The 27,906-nt window shown below is 54.0% G+C and overlaps 8 protein-coding genes across 8 annotated transcripts; 3 read left to right on the forward strand and 5 right to left on the reverse strand.

The window, feature by feature from the left end:
• Positions 1 to 626: 626 nt before the first annotated feature.
• On the forward strand, positions 627 to 1,389 carry CORC01_02719 (succinate dehydrogenase cytochrome b subunit; the record flags this gene model as incomplete). The annotated part of the gene is made up of 3 exons (XM_022614369.1): positions 627 to 666; positions 736 to 817; positions 945 to 1,389. 3 exons carry the CDS (start codon positions 627 to 629, stop codon positions 1,387 to 1,389), a joined length of 567 nt encoding a protein of 188 aa, XP_022478983.1.
• A 449-nt stretch (positions 1,390 to 1,838) lies between these two features.
• On the reverse strand, positions 1,839 to 3,290 carry CORC01_02720 (TATA box binding protein associated factor; the record flags this gene model as incomplete). The annotated part of the gene is made up of 2 exons (XM_022614370.1): positions 1,839 to 2,833; positions 2,900 to 3,290. 2 exons carry the CDS (start codon positions 3,288 to 3,290, stop codon positions 1,839 to 1,841), a joined length of 1,386 nt encoding a protein of 461 aa, XP_022478984.1.
• A 799-nt stretch (positions 3,291 to 4,089) lies between these two features.
• On the forward strand, positions 4,090 to 7,044 carry CORC01_02721 (methyltransferase domain-containing protein; the record flags this gene model as incomplete). Its single annotated transcript, XM_022614371.1, has 6 exons — positions 4,090 to 4,178; positions 4,576 to 4,802; positions 4,856 to 5,059; positions 5,817 to 6,119; positions 6,194 to 6,216; positions 6,286 to 7,044. 6 exons carry the CDS (start codon positions 4,090 to 4,092, stop codon positions 7,042 to 7,044), a joined length of 1,605 nt encoding a protein of 534 aa, XP_022478985.1.
• Positions 7,045 to 8,674: 1,630 nt separating this feature from the next.
• On the forward strand, positions 8,675 to 9,565 carry CORC01_02722 (DJ-1/PfpI family protein; the record flags this gene model as incomplete). The annotated part of the gene is made up of 3 exons (XM_022614372.1): positions 8,675 to 8,752; positions 8,861 to 9,079; positions 9,173 to 9,565. The coding sequence occupies 3 exons, from the start codon at positions 8,675 to 8,677 to the stop codon at positions 9,563 to 9,565; spliced, it is 690 nt and encodes a 229-aa protein (XP_022478986.1).
• Positions 9,566 to 10,360: 795 nt separating this feature from the next.
• CORC01_02723 (PLU-1-like protein) lies at positions 10,361 to 16,106 on the reverse strand (the record flags this gene model as incomplete). Its single annotated transcript, XM_022614373.1, has 6 exons — positions 10,361 to 11,519; positions 11,572 to 14,222; positions 14,277 to 14,368; positions 14,620 to 15,444; positions 15,499 to 15,547; positions 15,678 to 16,106. 6 exons carry the CDS (start codon positions 16,104 to 16,106, stop codon positions 10,361 to 10,363), a joined length of 5,205 nt encoding a protein of 1,734 aa, XP_022478987.1.
• Positions 16,107 to 16,282: 176 nt separating this feature from the next.
• CORC01_02724 (uncharacterized protein) lies at positions 16,283 to 17,055 on the reverse strand (the record flags this gene model as incomplete). The annotated part of the gene is made up of 2 exons (XM_022614374.1): positions 16,283 to 16,869; positions 16,935 to 17,055. 2 exons carry the CDS (start codon positions 17,053 to 17,055, stop codon positions 16,283 to 16,285), a joined length of 708 nt encoding a protein of 235 aa, XP_022478988.1.
• Positions 17,056 to 22,326: 5,271 nt separating this feature from the next.
• On the reverse strand, positions 22,327 to 23,446 carry CORC01_02725 (GIY-YIG catalytic domain-containing protein; the record flags this gene model as incomplete). Its single annotated transcript, XM_022614375.1, has 2 exons — positions 22,327 to 23,008; positions 23,211 to 23,446. The coding sequence occupies 2 exons, from the start codon at positions 23,444 to 23,446 to the stop codon at positions 22,327 to 22,329; spliced, it is 918 nt and encodes a 305-aa protein (XP_022478989.1).
• Positions 23,447 to 23,472: 26 nt separating this feature from the next.
• Positions 23,473 to 24,000, reverse strand: CORC01_02726 (uncharacterized protein; the record flags this gene model as incomplete). Its single annotated transcript, XM_022614376.1, has 2 exons — positions 23,473 to 23,863; positions 23,912 to 24,000. Coding segments are annotated over 2 exons (480 nt in total), but the record flags the coding sequence as incomplete, so codon positions are not given.
• Positions 24,001 to 27,906: the final 3,906 nt, after the last annotated feature.

The raw sequence follows: 27,906 nt of genomic DNA on the forward strand, positions 1-27,906 counted from the left end.
CAACGAAGGATCCAATCCCAGTATTACTCTCCAACCACCCATAACCCAAGGGTTTTACCAGCAGCGCCTTTCATGGGTGAAACCATTTCCCCCAAGGGAGAAAGAGCCACCATTAGTTATGCTGCGGCGGGCGGTCGTTGCTATCTGAGGAGAGAAAAAAAGGGAAGGGAAGCCAGGAAGAAGGCGCGAGACGTTGCGGCGGTTTTGTACACGTGAGAGAATTTTCGAGCATGGTCTGTGCGGTGGGTCATGCTTAGCTAATGTAGATATTGATCCTGACGCTATTGTCTGCACAGGTACCTCGTAGGTAAGCATTTTTCCACAGGCAAGGGTCCCTTTGCAGCATAGATCACGTGGTCACCAAAGCTTAGGAAGTGGTTCGCGTTGATTGGTTGACGGCAGCCGAAAAGCCGAGGGGATTCCCGTGCTTCGCTTCAATCGGAGAGTCTAGCGATGGAGGTGGACAGCCTCCAATTTGTTCCTTTGGCGCAGGAGCTTGAAATCAACATCCTCAACCTCGACGACTCACGCACGGCACCCGTCCCCCTCCGGCCGAAATCCCTACGCGCCCTCCCGAATTCGATATAATCTCGATTACTAAAACCAACGCATCTTATAATTCCAACATGATTGCGCAACGGGTGGGCGTGTCGGCCCTGCGCCGAGGTTCGTTTACATCATAGACGTTCCGGATAGAACAGAGGACAATGGAAGGCTGACGAGAATAATCAACAGCGGCAGCAAAGCCTTCCGTCTTCTTCAACCACCAGATTCCCAAGATCGTAGCTTCACAAAGCATGTCCACGACCCAGGCCCGGTACGCAATTGGTCCACCCCCGTCCTTCCCTTCGCCTTTGATGCCCATCCTCCCGACTATTCCCTCACGCCGAACAACTCGATAAACCAATCTCAAAGTTTCTAACATGGTCTCCCAATCCTAACAGCCCCGTCGCGACCACCAAGCTCACCCCCCAAGATGGCCTCGAGCTCCTCGCAAAGCAGCGCCTCAGCCGCCCCATCTCCCCGCACCTGGTCATCTACAAGATGGAGCAGACCTGGTTCGGCGCCTCCATCTGGACCCGTATCACTGGCGGCGGTCTCTCGGCCGCCTTCTACGTCTACTTTGGCACTTACCTCGTCGCGCCCCTTCTCGGCTGGCACGTCGAGAGCCAGTCCCTCATCGCCGCCTTTGGCGCCCTACCGCTCGCTGCAAAGGGCGGCCTCAAGTTCCTCGTCGCCTGGCCCTTTACTTTCCACTTCTTCAATGGCATTCGCCACTTGACCTACGACTTTGCTCTCGGCTTCGCCAAGCCTGAGATTGTCAAGTGGGGCTGGGTCATCTGGTCCAGCTCGCTCGTCGCGGCTGCCGGCCTCGCTTTCGCGTGGTAAGGGAGAGAAAATGAGGATGTTGAGGGAACATCAGAGGTGGTAGCACGTGGTGGCTCTGGTTCGGGGACGTTGGAGACAGACGAAATGGCGAGAGGAGGATGAGTGATGGGAGATTTGGGGGCAAACTGGAGTTCTGATTGGTTGGCGCCTGGGTTTTGCTGGGCGTACGGCCTCCCATCCGCTTAAGGCGAGGGATTGTATAGACTGAAAGCTGTAAAATGAATTCCCTTGAGTCACAAACACGTTAATCAATTGTTAAGTCTCAATCTGCCTTTCACATGATGGGCAAGGCGCAAGTGCCAGTCAAAGACCACAAGCAGAAGAATAATTAGGCTGAATACTGGACGCCGACGGTCTCAATTTATGTGGTATGCCTCCCAATAACCATGTTTTGCCATGCCTGATCCAAACGCCGTTACGCCTCCCAAAGACTACCAACACTAGCTGCGTTACTCAATGTTCCTAGCATCCAAGACGTGTTTGATCAATCTCCGGTTACCCAGACCATTCAGCCGCTCTCCAAGGATGGGCCCGATGAACTCGTTGAGCTCGGCGGCATAGCTGTGGGCGCTTCCGTTGATGCCGTTGACAGTCGTCCTATCGTCCTCAATCATGCTGGCAATAGCCTTGAGGATTCCACCAACGAGCATCTCAAACTCGACGCCCTCGCCTTTCTCCTTGAGAGGCTGCAGAATGTTGTCGTTGTAGGCCCTCAGACACTTGAGCACCAAGACGCGCACCGCTTCGGGACCACCTGCGGATGCAACGCCCGTGATGGCGCCAAAGTGCGTCGAGGGCGGCTTGTCGGGGTCCATGAAGAACTTCAAGCACGTCCGCACGAGCTTTGGGCGTAGCAGGTTATTCGAGGCGGCGTACTTGCGCGCAATTTGGCCGAGGAGCGAGGCGGAAAACTCCCTGAGCTGGTACTGTTCGCGCATAGCGTCGACGCCGTCCTCAGCGCCGATCTTGCGACTGAGGATGCACGTGAGCACGGGGGCGGCGATGGAGTTGGCGTAGGGGTCGAGGTAGAGCTTTGTATTTGCGATGAGGGCGGCCGTGAGCTCCATGGCCTGGCGGAGGGTGAAGACGTCATCGAGGCGGTGGGTAACCTGGTTCGCAACAAAGTTTATAAAGTAGGGGATCAGCTGGTGCAGGCCCGGGTCGTCACGAACGGATTCCAGGGCGGCCTGGCGGAGGCGCACCACCTCCTCGTCGGGGTTATCGTCGAGGATGGCGTTTTGGACCTTTTCGAAGTAGAGAATGAGCTCTTTGGAGACAACGTGCTTAACGGCGGGACGGAAAGAGAGGTTATCGTTGCCGGCCAGGGCGGCGAGGGCTGGGTTAGCACCCTGGCCCTTGGGCACAAGTTCTTGACTTCGCGATTCGGCCGTGGTGGGGTTTTGCGGGATGGATGGTTGGACGCCTTCGATGGCGAGCCAGTGTGCTGGATCGGCGACAGTTAGCAGACACAATGATGTGCAGGCAGGCAGGAGTGAAGAAAATTACGCACCCGTGAAGCTCATATCACGCGGCACTTTGGGCAGAGGGGCATTGATGAGCTTCTCGAAGTCGACCTCCTCATCTTCAAGATAGAAGAGCGGCTGCCCGGGACCCAAGCTAGCCTCGCCGTATCGCAGTGGACGCGTCGAGTCGTATCCGTAGAGAGGCTCAATATTGAGAGCCTTGAGCGCGGTGCTGATGTCGTTGACCGTCAGGGTGGTGCGGCGGGAGGCACGCATGAAGCGCAGGGCCTCGACGAGGACTTGGCCGATCCGGTACTCGACATCTTGCGTGAGGCAGCGCAAGGCGTCGTCGTTGAGGTTGGGGATACCGACGGACTCGGCAACGTCCTTGACGTTGTCGGGATTCCAAAGGAGCTTCGGCGCGTCCTGTTGCGCCATCGCGCCTGTGGTAATTGGTTATTCTTTTGTTGTGATGAAAGCGCCGGCGAGGATGCGCTGGTTTGGCGTGAGAGGAGGAAGACGAGGCTGAGGGAAGGAAAGTTGGGGTGGGACGGCAGGCACCGCTAGCCAGGGGACGAGCTCGGGACGGCGCAGGGCAGCCTCAGACAAGGTCAGCGGGCCGGGCGGTCGGTGTGGGGCCAGCAGGAATCGGCAGTGGGAAGGTCCAGTCAGCGTATCCAGTTCAGAGGGAGCAGAATTATGTAAGTAATCTTCCAGCACAAGTATCTCTTCAAATTTGGATGGTTTCGAAAGAGGAGAGGCGCCGTCATCTACTTCTGCTTGGTTGTGAACTTTTTTACGGACTGCCCGAGCTATTGAGACTCGTACACGTCTAAGGGTTGAGGGCAGAATTGGCGCTCGCGTCACTCGTCTCCGACTTCATCATTATCAGTCCGGCGACATTCATACTGACGTCAAATCGCCGAAGAGCGTACATACAGATTCTGCAACTCTCGAGTAAGCTTTTCGTTGTGAATACTAACGCCGTCCCTCAAGCCATATGCCGTTCTTGGCGCTTTCTGCCCTTCGTTATTCGGCGATGCCTATCATTGCCCTGGCTGAATGACAGTGTACCCCTCGATTAAGGATAGCTACCTGAGCTCTAACTCGGGGTCCCTCACCAGAGTTGGTACCTACCTCCCTTGGGTTCTTGACCAAGACTCGCCGAGAGTCAGCCAACTCCCCTAACTCCGTGTTCCCCAGCTGTTGCGTGTCATGGCACAGCGGAACGGCACTAATGCAATCGGATTATATTGTGGGCCTCGAGCCGGTGCGCGGAGGCGGAGGAGCGGGCAACACTGATGCTGTGACGCCGGGAGTGAACGTGTTAGTCGTCGAAAGGCATCGCTTCTCCTTTGGTCAATGATTCTTCTTCTGGCAGTCTGGGCTGGGCCGAAGAGTATGAAGAGCTCCCAGCAACATAACGAGAGTTGTGTTTCTAGTTCCAACACTAACGGTAATGATCCGCTTGAAGAGCTTCTTCTACTCATCTTCTTTCTTTCATCACATTACTTTGCAATCCAGTTTCCAATCTAATTCACCATGGAATCTTTGAAATACATACGGTGAGATGTGACCATCAAGGAGCACAACATCCCCCGCTCCAAGGTCGTCCTCATGTCCAAATGACTCCAGTCCGTGGACGAAAACAAGGGCCCCATCGACCCGGCCAAACTGACCAGCAACGACGGCCCCCGCATGAACCAGGTCGGCCTCTCTCCAGTAAGCATATCATCGAGGCGGTGGACCGCAGCGTCGAGCGTCTCGGCACCTACATCGACGTGCTCCAGATCCAGAAAATGGATCATGATGTGCCTCCAGAGGAGATCATACAGACAATCCACGGCTGGCACGAATTTATCTCAATGCAAGGCCTCCACAAACTCCTCTACCGCGCATCAGAGCTTGGAAAGAAAGCCTACTGCAACACCGGCGTCGGCCTCTTCCCCTGTTCGCCCCTAGCCGCCGGCGTGCTCATGCCCTCGCGGACCGACTATTCGGAGCCCGCGAGCAAGAGAGCCCCTTCCGCCAACTCCTGTTTCGCGGCACGGAGAACGGCGCCGACAAGGCCATTGTCGAGCGCGTCGGAGACCTGGCGGGCAGCAAGGGCATCTCGATGGCGCAGGTTGTGCAAGCATGGCTTATTTCCAATGGTTGCATGTCCATCTGCGCACTGGAGATGAAGGAGAGGATTGATCAGGCTATCAGTGCGTTGAAGGTTGAGCTTGCAGAGAGCCAAGTTGGATACCTTGAGGAGGCATATGTTCCAAAGTTGCCTATCCTATGCCTTTTTAAATGTTGCGGTAGCGTTGCTTCAGACCAGCCGCCTTGTAATTAGTCTTAGCTCAGTCAATAAGTATCAAATGATCTACCTCACACTGTTCCCTCGAAAAATGGCGTGTGTGGAATATTTGCAAGTCTTCTCCGCATGTGCGATTCGCTTTCTTCATGCAGAATTTCCCTGTATACACGTACGGCAAAGTCCAACGCGGGGTAACACAACACAGGAGCTCACAAAGTCTCTATGCAAGCCATGATCACGCTGTCCTTCAATGGCAAAATGCACGCCATTCGCCTGAACAAAAGCATTCAAACCACGGAGCAGAATCCCCGATCTGTGAGAGGGTTTATCGAGTCTAGCGCCGTCATCTAGCCAAAGTCTCAGATGTTGATTCGCCAGATTCGTCCGCCGCTAACATGAGTCTCGCGGGGCTGGCCTCTTAGCGGATTCGGTAGCAAGAGAATCCTCGCCTGGAATTGGGGGAAACCAGATAAGGGTTCTGACGCCATGGTGGTCGAATGTCCTCCGGAAAAGGTCATCTTTCAGGGCTTTGGGGGGGATTCCCTGTGTTCACTGCACTTTGTTCAGCTCTGCCGCGCATCCGAAACGTGTCGCAACATCACCTGCAATTAGCTGTTCAGTTAGGCGACGAGACAGAGCGATGGAAGCCTCACGCGGTACAGATCGGGGCGATGAGATGCCAGGGGAGGGAATCACCGAGAGGAAGCGCAGCATCTCGACGGCGCGATCAACAATTGACGATGACCGATCCAGCAGACTGACTTCGAGCGCGCTGGACGAGCTGAACGCCTCGCACATTGACAGCAGCACGTCCGTGTCGCTGAGCATCGACACGGACATCAGCGACGCCGACTCGGCCATGGGAATCGACGTCGGCCGCGCCTCCTCGTCCGCCTCGGTGGCATCGAGCGTGTACCGCTTCGTGGAGGAGTTTGGCAGGACATATCACGCCTACAAAGAAGGAAGTGAGTTGGCGCAACGCGCGAAAAGCTCACCTTCAGGATCAACCCGCCCGCTAACACGACGCCTCTTACTGCAGAATACTTTCTCCCCAATGATGAGGTTTGCAATCCCCCCCAACCCCTACAAGGTCGTATCCGCCAAGCCAGAGTGAACTAACACCCCCTCGAGCAAGAGCAAAGCCGCCTAGACCTACAACACGCCATCGCCCTCCGCATCTTCGATAACGAGCTCGGCCTGGCGCCCGTCTCCAAGCCCAACCGCGTCCTCGACATCGGCACGGGCACCGGCATCTGGGCCATTGAGTTCGCCGACAGGAACCCGGAATCGGAGGTCCTTGGCACAGACCTCAGCCCCATTCAGCCGGAATATGTCCCCGCCAACTGCCATTTCGAGATTGACGACGCCGAGGACGAGTGGGCGTTTAGCCAGAAATTCGACTACGTTCACGGCCGGTACATGTGCACCTCCATCTTTGACCTGCCGAAGCTCTTTGGCCAGATCCGCGACAACCTCAACCCGGGCGGGTGGGTCGAGTTCCAGGAAACCGTCATCGACTTCAAGGCTGTGGACGGGTCCCTTGAGGGCACGGCGCTGCGGCGCTGGAACGATCACCTGCTGGAAGGGATCCGCAAGGCCGGGCGGGATGCGCTCTCGGCGTTCGAGTACGCGCGGCACATGACCGACGCCGGTTTCCAGAACGTCCAGCAGAAGAAGTTTGCGGTGCCCGCGTCGCCTTGGGCGAAAGGGAGGAACCAAAAGATCCTGGGCGCCATGCAGATGACGAACAACCTCGAGGGGGTGCAGGGCATCACGATGAAGATATTCACCCAGGTGCTGGGGTGGACTCGAGAGGATGCGGAGTTGTTGCTCGTGGATGTGAGGAAGGATATGGCGGATAAGAATATCCACGCGTACATCACAGTGTGAGTCCCCCCGCCTTTCTGCCTCTGATGGTGTTGGCTACCCGTGCTGACGACGATGGTTGAAGCATGTCGATATGGGGACAGAAACCGCATGAAACGGAGGAAGCGGTGGCCTGAATCCGGCTGTTTTCAAGATATTTGCCAACTCTTCAAGCAGGAAGAAGAAGACTAAGACACATCCTCACGTGTGGTGTGAGAGGGAATATAGAGGATATGCATCCCGTTGTGTTGAAGCGCATCTCGTTCTCGCATCACGTTCCAACTCCGCCATATTGCGAAAGCTGATGGGAAAAAGAGAAGCAGCTATTCGAAAATCCTGCCGCGACAGCAGTTATCCCAAAATTCTGGCAAGTCGAGTCGCAATCATGTATGCAAACACGATTCATGGCTCAGTTCGTCTCATGTAAGAGCTAGCTGAAAGGGTGTTTGAAGGTGATGTATGAACCAGAGCCCTCAAGCAATCAAAACCTAGTACAACCACAATGTATTACGGATACTGCCCGCGCGACACACGCATACCGCGGCACCTCCGGTCCTAGCCGTCTGACTTGTGGATGCCAGCCGAGCCCGTCGAGCTGATGGTCCACTCCCGATGGTCCCATGCCGCCGTGGAAACAGTGGGAATCGACAATGCAAGGACGATGGCCATGCCAAGTTGGCCGATGGTGCGGCGAATCTGTGCCGGAAAGGGCATCAACGCCGGTGGGGGCAAGTTACCAGGTACGGATACGGAATACAACCGTCGGCGTTATGACGAGTCGACCCATCGGCATTAAGGCTCTCTCAGACTCTCTCAGACTCTCTTAGTAAGCCCCGTCTGCGGCGGTGCAACAAACTGGCATTTTCCCTATGCAAAACACTAAGAAGGACGATCTTTTTCTTCAACCCCCCCACTCGCTCTGGCCGATCCGTCCACTCGGCTTGCCGTATCTTGCAACAGCCACCCCCAGACCCTGGACCCTCCAGATGTTCCTTCTGGCAAGGCATGGAAGCAACCGGAGAGTTTAATCGCCCGCATGCTTTGTCAAACCAGCGTACTTTGAAAACAAGCTGTGGAGTCGTTCCGCGGTATGGATATTCTTGAAGAATTTTTGGCGGGGAAGTTTTCCACGTGTGACGCCAGCGCAGATGAGCGAGTCAAGGAATCGAGCTACGTACCTCGAATCGCACATGGTTATCGGGTTCGAATTTCGACCCCGATCCCATGCCAGGGACCAGGCAAAGAGGGCAAGGCGAAGTATCAGGTCCCAACGAGGGAGAGAAGTTCTGAAATCAGCACCGTCGTGACGTCAACCTGACCAATTGGCGGGGTGAAGCTCTTTCATGCACCTCCCCCCTTTTCGCGCCTACATTCCGCCTCTGCCAGGGGGTAAGCTCAGTGTCATCCTAGATACTGCTTTTTGCTTATGGTGGGGTTACTGGCTAGAATAACTGCTATGATGGCCAGACCGTCGATGGAGCTATGATGGGGTTGCGGTGAAAGTACAAATGAGCTCGACACCCCGCGGCAGGACCATACTTCTCGTCTCACCATAAGCTCAATACACTCGATTTGATACCCAAGATACCCTTACAACCTCACAACCTCATTACCTCTAAAAAAACAATTCCACCGACCACACACAATATTCACAATGGCCCCCAAGGTTCTCATCGTCCTCACCTCCGTCGACAAGACTGAGAAGTCTGGCAAGCCAATCGGCTGGTACTTGGTAAGTCGTGTAGTAGTCCCCGCCCCCTTCCCCCCAATTCTCAGATTCTCACGAGGACCGCCGCCTGAGTTTGAATCACTTTTGACTAACTTGCTTCCCCTCCTCCAGCCCGAACTCGCCCACCCCTTCGATGTCCTCAAGGAGGCCGGCGCCGAAATGACCTTTGCCTCCCCCAAGGGTGGCGTCGCCCCCCTCGACCAAGCCTCCGTCGAAATGTTCGCCAGCGACCCCTCCTCCAAGAACTTCCTCGAGAACCACAAGGCCATCTGGGAGAACACCGAGAAGCTCTCCACTTTTGTCGGCCGCGCCTCTGAGTTTGACGCTCTGGTATGATTTTCCCCCCTTCCCTTCCCTTCCCTTCCCTTCCCTTCCCTTCCCTCATGAACCGCCTCCAAATTACATCAAACTAATCATACCCAGTTCTACCCCGGTGGCCACGGCCCCATGTACGATCTCGCCTTCGACGCAGACTCCCACAAGCTCATCGCAGAGTTCGCCGCCCAGAACAAGCCCGTCGCCTCCGTCTGCCACGGCCCCGCCGCCATCGTCAACGCAAAGACCAATGACGGCGAGTACCTCATCAAGGGCAAGACCGTCACCGGCTTCTCCAACACCGAGGAGGACCAGGCCGGCTTCACGCCCGAGATGAACTTTTTGCTCGAGGACCGCCTCAAGGAGAATGGCGGCAAGTACGAGCTCGCCGCTGAGCCCTGGGGCGAGAAGGTTGTCGTCGACGGCGTCGTCATCACCGGACAGAACCCCGCCTCCGCCCATGGCGTCGGCAAGGCCATTGCCAAGGCTATTGGCTTGTGAATGGAGGAAATGATTGTATGATATCTCATGATTGGTGGCTTATGAAGGGTACATAATTACATCAAATTTGAAGCGTTTTTACCAACAAGCACATCATCTTGGTTTTCGAGCTCTGGGTATTTGCTACTCTTTTCTTGATGATAAGGTGGACTAATAATTTACGAAATATGAAAGATCTACACGAGGATGAGGGACCTCCATCCACCTGAATTAATCCACGTCCTTCCCGAGGAACCCTTCACAGAACATGATTAAATCCTCCAAGTTGCTTCAGCATTTTCTATTCCTTGATCAAGGGCCAACACCACAAGCTTGAGTAGGGCCCATGGTGCAGCTTCTTTCTCCACCGGCATCAAGACATCTCATTTCCCACATCCTGTTAGATTCACGCGGGTATCAGGCAGAATTCTTCACATATGGGGCCATTAGGCTCACACATTGACTGTATCATTAAGGTCCAAAGCAGACTACCAGTCCTTTTCTCACGCCCAACTACTTTTTTGTGATAATGCGACACACCATTACGAATGTTAACCGAAACTGAGTGGTGCATCTGGCACACTCTCAAACGCCCATCTCCATCTAATGCAAAGTGGTATGCCTTATCCCCCCGACACCTGATCATACAATCCGCCCATTCGGTAAGTTCACCCTTTGTCACAAGGGCTCAGAGAACTTGTCCACAAACGCCGAGACATACGAAAAAAACCCTCAAAGCCCTTAGTACCAAAAGCCGTTATTGTCATAAGAGGATTCAAATGGTGAAGCATTGCGGGTGCCAACAGGACGGAGGCTCTAATCACCGTCAAGCAAAGCATCCAGGCCGTTTCGTTCGCTTTCAAGGCTTTCCGCCGTGATGGGTCCATCAAACGTCTCTTGCTTCCTCTTGATTTCGTCGTCATCTTGGTTTGTAAGGTCGTCGAACATCTTGTTCACTGCTCGCTCATCTTCTTGGGAATGGGGAGCCACGTCCCTGCCATTGAGCATACCGACATCGCCCTTGAACACGTCGGGGCCAAACATTTCTACGGCTCTCTTACGGCCAACTTCTGTTCGACGCAGTATCTCAAGAGCCTTACTCTTCCCAGCTTCGGTGTGCAGGTTAAGCCCATCTTCCTGGCCCTGAAGGAGGCGTTCTTCGAGGGACATGGACGAATTGCCACCTACAAGCTGGGGGCCCGCTGCACCATTAGACATGAAAAGGCCTGGATGAAGTGTCGGCCCACTATCAATGTCCATGGGGTCGTGGTTGCTCCCAATGGATTGACGACCCACGTTGCCGTGAGATGTAGAAGGAGGTGTTGCTGACGACTGTTCCGACTTTCGACTGTGACCATGTTGAAGACCAGGCGGCAGGACAGTTGCGCCAGATGCCGAAGTCGCAGCCGCAGCCGCAGCCGCCGCTGCAGCGGCTTCTGCGTTCTGAGCCTTCCGCTTCAGGCTGGCAGCCTTCGCCTTCATGTTCTCCGGGAGGTCCTCCGGGTCGTCCACGCCAAACTGCGCCAAAAGCTTTTGGAGCTTCGTTGGTCGCGGCTTGCGAGTACTCTTGGAGACCTCCAGAACAGGTGGTGCATTGGGTGCAACAGGGCACCACTTGTGCAACTCCTGTCTGAAGAAATTTGTCTCGTAGGCAAGCAGGATCTCAGCACCTTCAATCTTACGTAAATAAAACCGCTGGGTGTCCGCCTCAGACTCAGTAGATACCACAGGGTTGCAGTATCCGGTGATGTGGTTTCGGAAGTCTTGTGCATTGTCGATAATCTTGGTCAGAACCTCCTCCTCCTCCGGTTGGAATGGGAGGCCAGGGATTTTATCGGACCAGGCAATGAGCTCCTCGATCTTGGGTCGCGCAGCATCTCGCGGAATCTTGACTCGCCAGTCGCAGATGGGGCATGTGTATTTGTCTTCGTCCTTGACCTTGCCGCGAGCAATCTTGAGGCATTTGCCGTGGTACCTGGAGATTTTGGTTAGCTTTGGGAATCTGCGAGGGCCAAATCTTAACATACCATTCGTGACAGAGCTCGCACTCAATCATCATGCCTGCCTCCACTTTTCGGCAAATGCAAAACACTTCGCGGAACCGAGGATCTTCCCAGCGATGCACCTTTTGGTCCGGACTGGCTTCCCTCGATGCAGGTTCGGCAGGCATGCGAGGCTTGTCGTTGACAATGTCGAAGCAGTCTTGGTTGCGTTCCAAGACGTAATCCATATGGCTCTTAAGAATGTGGAGTGGTGCGTTGGTTTTGCCAAACAACTTCTTACCCTCTCGCATCCAGTCTTCGTGGCGTTTCTGCTCCCGCTCGAGGTCCAACGTCCCGTTAGGTTTTGAATTCAGCTCATCGAGTCGGCGCATGATTTCAGCCACCTCAGCGTATTTGGGTCGATTGCGGATATCCGGGTCTCTTGATCTTCCGGTCAAGTCCACGATCTGACGGTGAGCCTCCCTCTGCTTGTAGAGAATTTGATCCACGGCATTCAGGGTCTCCGGAGTGACCGGCAGATAATTGGCCTGAACCTGCAACGATAACGCCTCCAGCTGTGGGTAGTGAATGACCTCTGCAATAATCAACTCCCTAGCCTTCTTCTCCCACTGTTGGCCAGCGTTCATCTGGTCAATATAGTAGGAAAGGTGGTCGTTATACGGAGGTATGTCCAAGCGCTTTCCCTCTTCGATGAGCTCACGCACTTCGTTCAGTGACATGAGGCTGCCTCTGTTATTACGAGCCTTCTCATTCCACTTGAGTTGTTCAAGCACTCGCGAGAGTCGGTCGACTTCTGGCATGTCGACGTTGAAAGTCCGGCCCTCCTCAAGTAGGTCTTCGATTTCGGAGAGCTCGGCGAGGTGGATCTGTTCCAGCGCTTTAGCTGCATTCTTCTGGAAGGCCTCGATGGCCTCGGCCCGCTCCCTCAGCTGGGTGATCTCAGGGCAGTCGAATCCTATTTGCTCCGCCTCACTGAGAAGACGGTACACGTTGGAAACATTGCGCGCATCGCGTTCTTTCTGGTCCAGCGAGTTCTTTCGGTTGAGTATGGACTTTTCGCTCTTGCGCCTGTTCTGCTGCTTCCGGATCGTGTAATTGGTGGCCTCCTCCACCCACTCGTTGCACCGATCGACAAATTCCCGAAGCAAAGGGAGCGAGGGTAGGTCATGGGGTATTTTCTCACCCTCGTGTAGGAGATTCCGAAGAGTCTTAAAAGAAGGCGTGGCCTCCTCCTCCAGAAGCTTCTCGTACTTCTCTTCCCAGGCCTCTGGCGTGCGCGCCTTTTCGAGGACCTTGCCGTACGTTGATTCAATGTCCTCCTCGGACTGTTTGTAGATGACAGCATGTCCTTCGCCATGGAAGCGCTGGTGCTCGGTTGCCTCGCAGCATGGTTGATAGCCCGCGTGTGCTAGGCAAAGAATTTTGCCCGACTTGAGGCACTTAAATCTAGACAGGTACGTAAAGGCTTTGCAATACGAGCATTGATACTCCTCTTCGGGTACGTCCGTGTCGTCAATTTCAAACTTCACAGGGCAGGAGGTGTCTTCTTTGCCAGCCAAACCGCATTCGTGCAGCTGTGGCTCGAGGTGCTTCGCCACAAACTCGGCTCGATGCGCCGACTCTCGTTTCTTGATCCGCTCGAGTGCGGGCGCAAGCCATTTGGCTGTCTGGATTGTGAGACCGTTGTTTGTCGTACCTTCGGCGGCAGTCCACAATAGCTCGTCGTGAGAGAAACATGGTTGTCTTCGGAATACCTGCAGCCTCTCCACACCTCCGAGACCGAAAGGTTCCCAGTCGCAAGGGGCAAAGTTGACAGCCTCGTTGAAATTGAAACCATGGTTGAAGCCGGCGTGGTAAGCTTGGGGGAAGGTGATGACGAACTGGCCCGCGCGCTGGTCGAGAGCGTAAACCCTAACGCCCGCCTTTTTCAACTGCTCCGGGGTCAAGAGGGTAACCAACTGGAACAGTAGGTCGGGCTGGGTCTCAAAGAGTTCAGGAACGGCCTCGCGCATCGCGGCTTCAAACTTTTCCGCGTCCTCGCCCGGAATACCATACCAGGTTTTGGTCGCACCAAAGTGCTGGTAGTTGGCAGAGTAGGCATAATGATCCTCGTTGTGCCAGCAGAAAGTCGAGAAGATCATGCCAACGTATACCCATGGTACAGTCATGCCAGATATGTCCGACTTGATGTGCCGGAATAGACTCTCAGGGTGGAGAGGCAGCAAGTTAAGGTTCCAAGGGTCAGTCGAGTAGGGGTTGTTGGGGTGTCTCTCGACAGTTGGGAAGCCAGAACCGTGAGTTGTACAATGAATGTCGGCACCATACTCGACCTCGACAGTCTCTTCAATATCGGCTACGAGACGCCAGAACTCGGTCTCTACGTCTTCCTCGGTGACTGGGCGATGGCAGTTGAGAACGGGATCAAATGGCATCTTCTTCTCGAAATAGCCTTGCTTGAAATCGGCCGCCTTTTGCTGAAACTGCTTCAAGGAATACAGGCCGCCTTCCTCAAATCCGTACTGACCATCGCCGACCAGGCATCTAGGGCAGTTCCATTCGGAGTCGGGCTTGTGCTTGAGGGGAGGATCGAGACAGGTACCATGGTATGCGTGGTCGCAGGACTCGCAGACAATGAGGGCGCCGCCTTCTTCCGCCTTGCCACACTGCTCGCATTTCTGCTTCAAGTCAGTGCAATGTAACGACAGCCGCAACGGTGCTTCGCAGCTTACCTCGCCAGGGGCCGATGCCTCATCTCGGGGAATTCTAGGCACGGAAGGGCGGAACAGGGACATGTGAGATCCTGCCACTGTAGGTACAGTATCTGCAAGTCAACGAATTAGTACACGTAGATCAGCCAATCATTGCACAGCTGGTTGCAGAATCAATCGGTTGCTTCGCTCGGTCGGGAAACAGGGTCTTGGAAGCCAATAAAATCCCTGTCAAACCCATGCATGTGGCCCATCGGTGCATGCGGAGCCCGCCGTGATGGTCCAGCACAGCTGGCGGCGCAGACACCGACATGGGACGATGGTGCTGACCGGTACTTGTGTGCAATGAGGGGAAGGAAATCACCTTTCTTGAGACGCTTGCTGCGTCTACTATTTCCAGCATCTCCGTCGTCCTTGTCTGTTCCAGAATCCTTCTTTGCCAAGTCGAGGCTTTCACAGCTGATTTGTCTCTTGAGTGCTGCCGGACCGAGATTTGAAGGCCGATAGTCGGGTGTATTCTTTGCCGAGTTGACGGGACTGAATGACTTTGGAGGCGGAGTGCCAATCACCTCATCCTGAGGCGTAGGCCGGTTGACACTCTTAAAGCCAGAATTGACCGCAGTGAAGCCACCTGTATTGATGGCCTTGAAACCCGAAGTGACGGGCGCAGGCACAGGTGCAGCCACAGGAGGCGCGTCGGCCATGGGGGTATCTCGGTCGGCCTCCTTTTTGAGGCCGTTTATGCTTGCTTGCAACGCATCTGAGGCGTGGCGAGCAGGCGAGTCGCCTCGAGCACTGGATGGAGTATTGACGTTGGATCGCTTCATTGGAGTGACTGCCGGGCTGGGTGTGTAGGGGCCGCCATTCTCGTACTCGAGTTGCTGGTGCACTCCGGGTTTAGCTAGTCTCAAATACTCCTCGTATGGGCAAAGCCATCTCTGATATGAGTTTTTTAATGAGGTGGACAGCGAGGACATGATCTTGCCGCTGTATCCTAAATCGCGACCAATCTCGGCCCATTTCTTAAGTTTGCAGACTTTGTCAAAGCCGCCGCGAGCCTCGACTGCCTTCTTCAGACGGTACAAGTCGAGAGGCTTCTTGTCGACATATGGGAGGCGGTGCAGGTTGCTTCCCTGCTGTCTGTGGAACTTAGCCAAAGCGTCGAGATATGAAATGTTTGCTCGGGTGCCTGGTAAAGTTAGCATTGCCTCCGTCCTCGAAACATGACAACGGCATAACTGACTTCCTTCGACCGAGTTCAATTCCTGTTTACGAGTTCTGAAATGGAATCTCTGCACAATTTTTGGTTAGCGTGAAATCGCTCGCAGAGACCAAGATCGCAGTCAAGCTGACAGCTTCGCGGCCAGGCATCAAAGGCAGCGTCCGAGGGTGCACTGGCGGACACGGGATGTAGGGACCCACCTCCGTATCAATCGCAAAGTCCGGGTTCCAAGAGTCGGGCGGAATGATCTTGCACAGTCCGTAGTTCATCGCCTCTGGAGAGATTTTCTTGATGTACTCCATCGGGTCCTTCCACTCCTCCTCCGTAGGACAGTATGTGGGCGCATCCTCAAGACCGTGCGGGCGCGACTTCTTCTTGACCGGCTCCTTGATCGCTGTCGCTTGGCCCCGTCGTTCGACCGAGGTGAGTTCTAGAGGTGTGCTTCGCATCGAGCTGAGGGGAACTTGAGGGTTCGTTGGGTGGTAACCATTGGAGTTGACCTGGGCGGCCTTAGATTTGGCCGAGGCAGTGTTCGACGAGCCGACGGCCGGGGAGCCTCGCGAGCTTGCATTCCCGCTTCCCGTGCCGTTGGCAGCGGCAGTGCTGCCCGCTGTAGGTGCAGGTACCATGCTGAAGGTAGGGTTTGCCGAAGGACCTGTTGAACAGGCACAATGGCGGGTTGAGGTAAAATATGATCGGCGGCTTTCGAATATGTCGCAGTCACAGGTATTCGGGTAGACGGCGGGTTCCGTGAGAGATCATGCGAGCAACGGCTGGAGATCGGTGGGCTAGGGGTATTGTCGCATTACAGATCCGACGAAAGGTTGCCTATTGCCAGTGACGATAAAGAACGGTTCGATAGGCCGACGGAGATTTTGCTTCGAGGGTCGTTATTGAATAAAGCGCATCTGACAGAGGTTGTGAGGGAGAAATGTGTCTGGGGAAGGGCGGGATATGTCAGATATAACAGTACGGCGGAAAAGCTTAAGGCGCGGGCGACCAACGGGTACCTAGCGGCGACAAGAGAACCTGGGCGATGGGGTGGGGATAGGCGTTTGGTACTCACCATGTGTGTCTTGCATCCAGGGTTGAATGAAGATGGCGCACAAGTTATCTGTGACGAACGAGAGTATTCAACACCTTTTGATGGCCGGATTAGGAGAGGATCCGAGTCATGAGGATGGATGTAGGAGGGAAACTGGGGTTCGGGGGATTGGAGGAGGAAACGATGTAGAAGTGGGAAGTGTGGATAAAGAGAGGGAAGGGGAAGGGAAGGTGCAGGTCGGGCGTGGTGTGGATGGGTGCCGGGCCGGGTGGACGGACATGGAAGTGGAAGCAGAAGGGATACTGAAGTCTGAACGGGGGGAACGAGGAGAGCAACTGGCCGCCAACCTGGAAGGAAAAGGGAAGGAAAGATGCACGGGCAGGTTTTGCTTCGAGGTACCTTAGTACATTACCTTGGTGTGGGCAAAAATGAGCGGAACTGGAAGTAAATGTGCTGTGCCGGTGCGTCCTAGAGGAAAATGGCAAGGCGAGGCACGGCAAAGCAGGTGCGATGCAAAGTGTGGGAGCGGACATGGGACGTGGACAGCATGCATGGGCATCCGGCAGCAGTTAGAATAAGGTAAGGTAAGGTAGTCAACGAGGCAGGAGGAGCGGGTGTCCTTCCTCGCCTCAATTGCCTCTTCAACTTTTTCTACCTTAGATAACACTCTCTTACTGCAAAAGGCAAAAGACCAACCACACGCGCAAAAAGCGAAAACAGCAGTTGTGGTGCGAGAAAAAAGGAGCGAGAGAGAGAGAGAGAGAGAGAGAGGAAGGTGTGAAAGTGCGAAAGCAAGTAGGCACCGACGGGGGCGGAAGTTCCACGGGTCCTGACAAGGTAAGGTACCTTACCACACTCACCTTGAGGAAGAACGATGACCGTCGGCGGCAGGTGCGAGGGCGTCCAAGGGCGGAACGGAAGGGGACAACTCACGTCTATCGGTGCAAAATCCCACTACAAGTGGGTCCAAAATGGACGTCGGCTACCCTCTGGAAGTACACGGTACTTTCTCGGGTACCTCGTCCATGACGTCCAGCGAGTCGCTTTCCCTCACTGCATCGGAAGCCTCTCGCAGCTGACGAGGGGCCCAACCAGAGAAATGCTCTGCCAATGTCATCGTGTGTTCCTGACGACCCCTCGAACCGCCCAGCAGGGCCATGCTTGCAACATTCCACTCGGGCACCCTGATCAAACCAGACTGGCTCTGTAGTTTTGGTCGATTTGAATATTCGGCTACATCATCCTGCACCATGGCTTTGCGTCAAAGGGAGCGACGGATTACGGATAGTATCATGACTAAGCCTCCGCTTCCCTTGGACAAGATTCAACCTGCCCTGGTGTCAGTGGTCACTTGAAGTCGGTCTTTAGTCCGAGGTACATCGTGGTCCGACCATGCCCAGGTACTCCAGTACATGGCCCCCCATCGCCGACATCCAAGTCGGTCGACATGCGACATCAGACACACACACTTGCGCGCGCGCGCGCGCTCGCGCTCGCACATAGTCAATTACAGCAGCACTCCGACGACGTCGCAAATGCCGGCCCATGAATCGTTTGGTTTTGGGTGCACGGCCGCAAAACTCCTCCTTTGCGGTTTGCCCATGGCTAGAATTGCACTCGATCATCAACCGAACACTTACACCAGGGTCATCCCTCAATCGCCATCCGACATGTCTCCAATGATTGGACAGCTTCATCCAGACCCGAGGGACGCAAGACTTTGATGCATCGCCACCGCTGTCATTTCGGCATCCGCGTCTTACATGCTTCAGATGACATTTTTCTACTGCACTGGCGACAGGTCGATTTTCATCGGAATCCTTCCGGAAGTTATCGAGACAAGGCTGCCTCCGTTTGTATTCGATTTGCCGGCTTGTGACAAGGCGACTGATGCATTTCAGTGTTGCGCCGAAACGCCTCAAATTGCCCTGCCAGGGTGGATGGGGGCTTCTACATACGGAGTAGTACAGTGCCCATTGCCACGGACCACGAGACTGAAGCTGCACGCCCACTCTTTTTCCATGCACAAGAAACCAACATCTGATATCGCTCGCTGACTCAACAGGGGGCCGCCGATATAATTCGCTTAGCGAGCCAATCATGGCAGTATGACGTTGGGGAAGCCCACCCTGACATCCCAGATCGGTTCAATGGCGAGGATAATCCCTACTTGCGGGGGCGGGCGCCGGAATGGGGACTCACTTTTAGGATTTTTTTTTCGGTGGCTTTTTTTCCCCTTTGTCCTTTCCTCAGATGACCTGCACGGTTTTGATCGGAGCTTAGTCATCGGCTGGCGGACTTTGATATCTCGACTGAAGGCCGCCGAGATTGAGTTCAACATGAACTACAGCTACACTTTTTTGAGACCTCATGATTACATGGAACTCACCAAGTCATGGCAGTTTAATCGTTCATGAGAAGTTCTATGTCGACGGTTTTGAATAAAAAAGGATTCGTCTACCTCAAACTATGATGTGTTGCGGCAGACTACGGCTTAGTGGACATCACTTTCTGGCCCTCGCAACAACAAGCTGGTCAGCTTCTTCACTGCATACTGAGCCGGGATTAGTAGCGGAAGTTTGCATTGTCACACGTTTCTGGGAGCTTGGAGTTGTATTTGAGACAGAAAGCTTGTTTCGAAGTAGTTCTCATAAGTTCATTTGGAATTTTGTACTCTTTCTTATTCTTGACGCAATTCTTAACTTCATAATTGTGTGATCTAAGTGAGGGAAAAGCCGATCATCTCTCATCTTCTAGTTTTTCAAGGTATTTACCCACATTCTTTCAAGAAATCTACGCTCGAAACTTTTATCCAGAATCCGAATACCTGACGCCGTGACGAAACGATGTGGAGTCAAATTCTAGCCAGAGCACATAATAGCTTGACGGCAGTTCATTCATTCATCATATTTCAGTTCGATAGCCATTCGTTGGTGTCCATCTGTTCTTCCCCAGACTTAGGGTAAATTGGCGCATCCATTGTCATGCCTAAGTACGACCCTCAAACCTGCTCCTTGAGGTTCGAGAGAAGCACTGAGGAATTCTCATTTCCAAAGGAGTTTTCCTCATCTGGATTTTTCTTTTCGCTGGTTGATAATCCTGGAAAAGTCTTGGTGTTGCAAAACTTCAAGCGGAGCTGATTGGATACGTTCAGGAGACACGCAACCAAGATAGCCCAGGAACCCAGGGGCCGAACTTGATGTGAAGAGCTACTTACTTTTCCTTGAAGCTTCATGGAGAGATTCTTTTGAGGTTGTGTAGTGAACGAACTACAATGAGCGCTAAAAAGCCAGACGTGAAAACATGTTTGAGTGTAAGTATACGTTGAGTATCGGGATCAACATGAGAATAGAGAATAGAGACTTGGGATGCAGAAGGTGTCAGCCACTGACGGAGTGATATTATTGACTTCTGTTGCGGTGAGAAAAAGTCAGTAGCATCCTGTAGATCTGTCGAGCATTGGTTGTACGATAAATGTCTTGCTCTGGCCCGCCATTCTACCTGAAAGTGTAAAAGTATATTGTGAAATCCTTGATTGTCTTTAAACAAAAAGGCTCCGGATTTATGGTGTTTTGCAGCACGAGGTATTAAGATCATCCTACAAGTCAATTCATATTTCATGGTTATTGAGATTGACTTGGAAAGATGCACGGTTTTGCAATTGTAATAGATCACTGACGTCTGCTAACCCTAAGCCATTCCGAGCCAGAGAATCAACCAAAAGGGTGCCCCCATATTGTATGCACAGCTGACGCTAGCTTGTAGTCCGAGAAGGCTACACAACTCAACTCCTTACGACCCTAGCTCCCTTCAGATATGCTTGGCAGAAACGAGTTTCAAGCGGAGATATGGGAAAAACGCATGGCGAGGTAGGCTGTGCTACTAAATCATATCTTTCCCTTTGGTACTGAATTACAGATTGTATTCGTGGACCTTCCTGTGAAGCTCGGTAAAGCTCAACAAAGTGGTGAGAAGAATGGCCACACTTAGACTCGAAGCCCTTGAGAGATTCACATCAAACTTGACTTCAAGGCCACTTGGAGGTAAAAAACTCTTTCCGAATAGCACTCTCCTGGCTTCTGAGACGATGGAGACCAAAGCGGAGACTTGTCACACGAAGCTACTTATACAACGCATTCATCATCTGCTAAGATGCCCATTTTTAACCTTCGTACAGTATCGAGCAGTGTGGCAAAAGCATTACCAAGCCCATGACCCATCTGAAGAACGTCCAAAATCATGTTTTGGACTTAAAGGGGCTCTTCTCTTAACATTCGTTAGGAACAAGCGGGTAATCTGAGGGCAATCCGTCGCCCCCGCCGGCTATTTTCTTTTTGCATATCTCTCTCTATTGACTGGAGGTAATCACGGTTCAGCTCGGTGGCATTATAGCCAGAGAGATGTGTGACGGGGAAAATATTCAGTATGAAGCCATCTGTGCATTAAAGAATGGTCGCATTTGAATTTCCAAACTCTCTCCCTGACCCAGAAAACCCCAAACCTTGCTGCTCATAACAGGCTATTCGAATGCAATCCGAGACGCAGGGCAACGTAAGAACACGATATGAAAAAGTATCTTTTTTATTTCACATGACGACCTTCCGCTCAGAGCTCGACGACATATTCAACTCATAAAGAGCGAATTAGGAAGCACCCAAGGCAGGTCGTGGCTCCTTCTGCTACGAGCACGACTTCTGCTACATGCCTTTATGGGTGGGCTTCCACCTCGGAGAGTGCGGCGCATGCATAGCCTCCGTCTTCAAAGTTGACAAAGATAAGCGGAGATACCAAGATGAAGTGATATTACTGATCTTAACAGTGAGAGATATGCAATTACGACTGAATCGTTCGGTCACGTTGTCTGGCGGCATGCTTTAATCAATAGACATGTGTTGAGAGACAACCTGGTTACGCGTCAAGTTAGCTACTCGTGGATCACACAGGGTCGGGCCATCTCTGGATGGGACAGTATGAAGGGAAAGCCTGCAGAGTATCGGTGAGACATAAGTCAAATACATTATACAGTATCTCTCAAGTCGTCAAAGCGAAGCCTAACCAAAAGACTAAGCTACTGGGGCCTCGGCGCGCCTGCTCATGAGCCCGATCGGCAGTCTAGGCTATGCCACGAAAAGAGCCCTGAGCTAGCCGGTCCCTTTGTTACCCACGTTTGCAGCCGCAGCTCTTAGAAGCTCGTCGCTGTCTTAGACGATGGCGCCAGAGTCTACCGGTGTCGCAGATCCCCAGACCGTTATCAGCTCAGTGTCCGACCTTTTCCCGAGGCGAACATGTCGAGCAGCAACACTAGTCCATCCGCGTTCATGCATAGTCCGAATCTATTCGCATCCGGCCATTGCACGGCGGCGGTGCGTGTAGTCTCGATGATCCCTTGACCAACCTCAACGGTGCGTTCCAGCACTGTCGGGATGAGTTGATCGACGCTTGGTTTCGGTTATCCGTAACGAAGCGAAATGGGTAGTCGAGACAGGCCGATGGGGGTGGTATACAAGCATCTTTCAGTGAGGCAAGTGCATGCGCAGCCAAATTCGATCCGGGGCAACTCAGAGGCCCCAAGAACATCTTTCGATATATTCAATCGATAGCAATCGAGCTGTTGAATCAAGGCGATACATCTGCGATTCCTCAACTGTGACGACAATGCGAAAACTCGTCACTGGTCGTCTGATTCATGGAGAAGCGATCTGACTCGTGGCGTTTGGGAGAAACAGGCTTTGCGGGCCGAAAAGATGTTATCTCGCAGATGGATCTTGCAGATCCGTGTTTGATAGAGCCCCACGTGGATCTTATCAAGTCTTCGTTCGCCTCTTTTTCTTTTTCAAAAGAGCGTCGATTTCTTTCGCACCCCTTGCCCGTAGCGTCAGTTCTTTCATCATTTCGACCCACTGAACGTGGCCTCCACATTGGGGGCAACGGCCCTGAATAGGGACAACTGCTTCTCGGTCCTCATCGTGGTGGAGCATATGACGACTCCAGCATGACAGATGCCCGACGCCTTCACAGGCCTCATTTGGACACACGGCGTGTAATCCTTGACCGTGAGGAAGAGGCTCTTTACAGACGATACAGTTGCCTTCTCTTTCAAAGGCAGTGATGGACTGTGCCTTTTCCACGTATTCCTTCACATGGGTGTAGTCCACAGATAAAGCATGGATGCCCCAAGCGACGTCGTCTGAAGATGCGGGGTCAGGGCCGAAGTCGGTGACAATGTTGAGAGTGTTTCGTAGAGGCTCGGTCGAGTTGGCAGACGATGTAAGCCATGCTTTGTGCACATCCTTTGCGAAAAAGTGAAGTGTAAGCGGCCATCGGCGGAAGCTCGGTACACCTAGTAGGAGTTGTAAGTTGGATAATATCGAAGATATACTCGCGCGAGGCCGGCGAGGGTGTCCATTCTTCTTAACTCCAGTCGAGACGGTAATCCGTGATCCGGAGGGAATATGCAGAGAAAGATGCGGGTTTGTCAACGCCCATCTGTTTTCCGCTTGGTCAGCGCATGCTCAAAAGCCAATGCAATATCCCAGATAATAGAAAGCAAATCAGTGCAATATGCTAGACATGCAGAAGCATGTGCAAGCTAGGGGTGTGGACACTGGACGGAGAAGGCTTCATCCGAAGCAGCTTGGAAGCATGATAAGAGGAAACAGCGTCGAGGTGAACGGGAGGGAGATCTTACTCAAACTTTAGAGCAGCAACCATGCCCGGGAAGCCGGAGACCAGCCCCACCATCTCCCAGGGCCGCAGGCTCAGGCGGGAAGTGCGAGCAGCGCCGCCGCGGGCCTCGCCATTGTGCTGCTTCAGACGGCGCGGGGGGTTGGGCGTCGAGCCGATGTAGAGAGACGCGTGGCGTACGGTGGAGCGGAGAATGTACACCGTGTAGAGGGCGGGGATGGGCTTGGACTGGACGGGCATGACTCGGCAGGGGAGGGCAGACGAAGTCAGGACATGTTGTTGTGCGACGTGTTTTGGGATGGAGGGACGAGAAGCTGTGGTGTGGTGTGCTTCAAGCTTGTGCTGGCCGAGCAGTCTAGACTCGTCTTGCTTGTGGGAGCATACGTGGACTCGGTTTTGGGCGTGTGTCGGGGCCGTCGGGGTTGGGTCTGCGACTGAGCTTGTCCAGAGAGTGTGAGACCGCACTGCGGACAATGTAGTGGGAGTGTGAGTGATAGGCCAAGCAAGGCTCGGGTAACTGGGTGTTGCTTGACGCCTGTGCTATTGTTGGCGGTGGGTCGGAGTGCTGCCAGCAATGCGCGCGGGGCGATGGCACCGGACGGCAGCCAGGTGAGAGAGCGGTGTGCGAGGCCAAGCCAGTTGAGTTCCAGGTTCTGGATTCGGGTTTGGAGGGATCCTAGGTCGGATTCCCGGAGGCAAAACCACCAACGATGTCGGCCGAGGGGTCGGAGACTCGGGTAACTGCACGGTGCCACGGTGCTTACAGAGTAATGTTGGCTTGAGACCGTGGGGGATGGGCGCAAGCAACGTGAATCCCAAGCAGGTGGAGAAGAAATTTTTTGCGTCAGGGTGACATCCGTCAGGGACCGACAAATTGAATCTGGTCAGGTGAGAGACCAGGTCGGGGTAAGAATGCAACGCAGGTCACAGTGAGACGGATTGACGTGTGTGGTTGTGGAAGTGCAGCAGCAGCAGCAGTGAAAGGTTGGAAGCACGAGGTGCAGGGGAGGAGGATGAGGAGCGTGGAAGGGGGAAGGGAAGGGGGGAATGAGTTCAAGGTGAGTCAATGATGGAACGGGAAATGTCAAAATTGGGGGGCCACCTGCGATATTAATTGCTAAGGTACGTACGGATATTCAATATTTGATTCAGTCTGGAAATCTGGATCAAATCTGTGTCCAAATGGGATGGGTGGATGGGTGGAGAGGTGGGTGGCTGACGGCTGCAATGAAAATGGAAATGTTCGGTCGGGAGTTGAGAAAACCGCTAGTCCTGCTTGGGACACGGGAAGGGCTGTGGCTGCTCACCTGTTCTCACCTTGTCACCTTTGTCACCCTTTTCAACTTGTTTTTGCCAGGGGATGGATGGTGGCTTGGGATTCGGGAAAGAATCAGGCGTGCAGCGTGCTACCTTACCTTAGGTACTTACTCTGGGAGGGCCAGCCAACGACGGGAGCAGGGGCCAGGCACCGGGGAAGCTGACCCCAAGTCTTCCGTCTCGTCCTTCCTTCCGGTTGGCGGTTGTACTAGCCCTTGCACCTGCACCTTCCACCTGCACTTTTTTGCTCCTGTTCCGTTGCCTGCTGCTCCTGACGATGATAGGTACCTCCCGCCTGCAAAGGCACTCCGTACCCGTTCGTGTCGGTCCAGCTGAGCATCGTCGCCCGGCTTCGTCCCTCGTCTTCCCCCGGCTACCGGACCCCCCACCCCAACATTCCCCCATGCTTTTTCAATTTTAGATTCCCATGTCGAGACATTTCGTCCCGTGATATGCAAAAAAAATGCCACCCTCCTAGCTCTGGGGGTGAAGCTTCCAAATTTCCCCAGCTTGGGTCACGACATACCGACACCAACCGCGGAAGCACGATGCACTCCAGTCTCCGCAACCGCAATCGTGGACCTCAAAGCTCCCGTCCCATTAAGCATGCACCCCAGGCGGATGCGTGTCTTGACGATGCCGGTTTCAAAACGAGCAAACCCCTCCATACCTACGGATACCATACCGCTATTCCCTTGTCATTGACAGAATAACCAAATATTTGTCCACGCCTGACTAACAGGTATCACTCGAGAGACCAAATGCTTCACTCAGATTGCCAAGGTGTTCGAATGAAATACGAATCGAGACGAATCGAGGGCACGGGACCTCACTGATGCTGAAGAGGGAACATATCACCAGCCATTACGACGAGTTGGGTACGCATATTACGTTGATTACTGAGCCAACTACGGCTGTATTCATCGGAACGTCGATGGCTATGCCGCTTACTACCAAGCACGGCACTCAGTCATACGAATTGTTGTGTCAGTGTGGGTAGTGCCGCAGCCTGTGCGACAAGAGAGAAATCGAGCAATTGCTTGACCGACCTCTGACTGTCGACTGCAGCACCAAAGCACCAACTTTGAACGCACCCCAGATGCCCGAGCCAAGGTAACCCAAAAACCAAAAGGCCCAGAAAATGAGGTGATCGGGCGCACCGATGGAGGCTTCGAGAGACACGGACTGGAGCTGGGGCTGGAGCTGTACCCGATTCCAGTCGTTCCCAGCGCACATCAGTTCGCCTCCTGCCCTACACTACGTCTGGATACGCAGTCGCCGCGCAATCCGCATCCGCCATCACAAACCCACAGAAACCCGTCAATTGGCGTCTTCGATTGGGACACAAGGACCGTGACCCTCTGGTCTCGCTGATCCGATGAGGTCTGCCACGTTCGCCTGTTTCCGATTCGGGAGGAGCGAGCAGCAGCTGCTATTCTGCTGGCTCACCAATCACATCTTCTCACCCCACGTTTTCGACTGTGCCCTCGAGATTCCTCACCGATTTTCCGAGACTCGACAAAGCTCCCCCTTGTGCTGCTGCGAGCAGGCCTCTGTGTGAGGAATGCATGCGCGAGTGTAAAAAGCATATCCGTAGATGCTGCCAAGCAATGAAGCATCCAAGCCAGAAGGCTCACTGCTACGAAGCTATGAGAGCCGAACAAACAGCCACCAAACACCACACTTATCAGCTTGTTCCCCCGGCAAAAGCCCCCCAGTTGCATAGTCAGAAGCCAGCGACTTCTCAACTGACTGGCTCAACGCTTGCGGCTTTATGGCTTTCGGCCTGCCGACCACGGCGTTGGAGGCGTTGTCGATGGCTTGGGTAGCGTAATACGAGTTGCGGCGTGCGGCGTGCGGCTTGCTACCACCCACACCTCATCTCTTAATTTTCAATCAGTTGTCCACACACCTCAGTCTTCAGACACCCTCCTTATCAGCCTGCGGTCGGTGAGCCCACCACTATGGCAGTTGGGAGCCGAACCCGCTTAAAGCAGAGACGACGCAGCAGCTGCAATACGGGAAACACCAAAGAAGCACACCACCCTCGCTTGAACCGGCAATTATCTAGAGTTGCGTGACAATAGAGACAAAGGTGCTCTCGAGGCTCCGTGTGCGCCGAAGACATCTGGCCATGCCGGATTACTACCAGGCCACCTGGGCAGGCAATGAATGCAGACACAAGTATCCGGTCCTTCGGTGACAGCGGCATGCCAGCCAACCAATTGACCACCTGGACACTCCGATGGTCACTGATGGTGTCCTCGTGGATTGCAGAGAAGGCCAGCGGAGCCAACCAGCCGTCGCGACCTTAGAGGGGTGTGGGCGCGTACCTGGGCCGGAGGAGGGGGGACCCCTAAGATGGGGGCATCTCCAATTACGGCCCATCCTTGCCGATCCCAAGGGTTCCAAGGTCAATCATGGAGCAGACTGGCACACTGGATCTCGCTGGAGAAGGACTGGAGCTGTGAGAGACGCCAAAATTTCCGGCCCCGACCTGCCAGCAGACGCACGCAGATGACCTTCCCTCCTGGGCTTACCCTCAATCTCTGTCGATTGCTGGGTACAATCCTGGTTTCTATTCACTCACGGTACTGTATCGAAGCTGTTGACGCCGTGACGACCTGGGCGTGCTGGGCATCTGGAGACTCCATTGATCTAGACCGCAGTCTACCGTCCACGGCCGCTGCAGGTTCTACGGCGATAGACCGACAGACCGATAGGCCACTCTCCCTCAGCACACAGTCCGACCCCCTTCAACCATGCACGTTTACCCTAGCAGACGACCCGTGGGGGTGGATGAAGCAGGGCGGATAAGGTGAGCGTGCCGTCGCGCTAAGAAAAATCTTTTTTTCCTCCCAGAAAGGTAGTGGAGGTGCCGTGATAATTCTGGACCCGGGTGACTGTTCCCCCCCGGCTCACTGAAAGTCGAAACTAGAAAGATTGGAGCGAACTCATTTGCCTCACCGCCGCCGCGCTCGACCCGTGGCACGCACAGCCAGCTTTGTATGGTGAGGTGAGGATGGTGGCAGCTGCTAAAGTCCTATTTCCAGCCCGCGATGCCCAGCCGGCACCTTCACCTGTTTGTCTGTCTGTGTGTGACCTGAGCCAGAGGAACGTATCTTTTCTATTTCCTGCGCGTCTGCTCCTCTTCTGAGTCTCTCGGTGTCAAACACCACCTATTCGTACCTACCTTACCTGGCCTTGCACAGTAGGTACTCCGTACACAGTAAAAAAGAACGTACCTCGCCACCCCTGCTGCTCGCTGCCAAGACCGGCTCGCCAATCCCGCTGCAATCAGAAGTCTGGACTCGTCCTTCCTTCCCTTCCAGTCATTGGGAGAGCCGCTGAGGGGACTTGGGTGATCCGAGTGCCACACACCG

This window comes from Colletotrichum orchidophilum, assembly GCF_001831195.1.
Source record: "Colletotrichum orchidophilum strain IMI 309357 chromosome Unknown Scaffold_16.1, whole genome shotgun sequence".
NCBI lineage: Eukaryota > Fungi > Ascomycota > Sordariomycetes > Glomerellales > Glomerellaceae > Colletotrichum > Colletotrichum orchidophilum.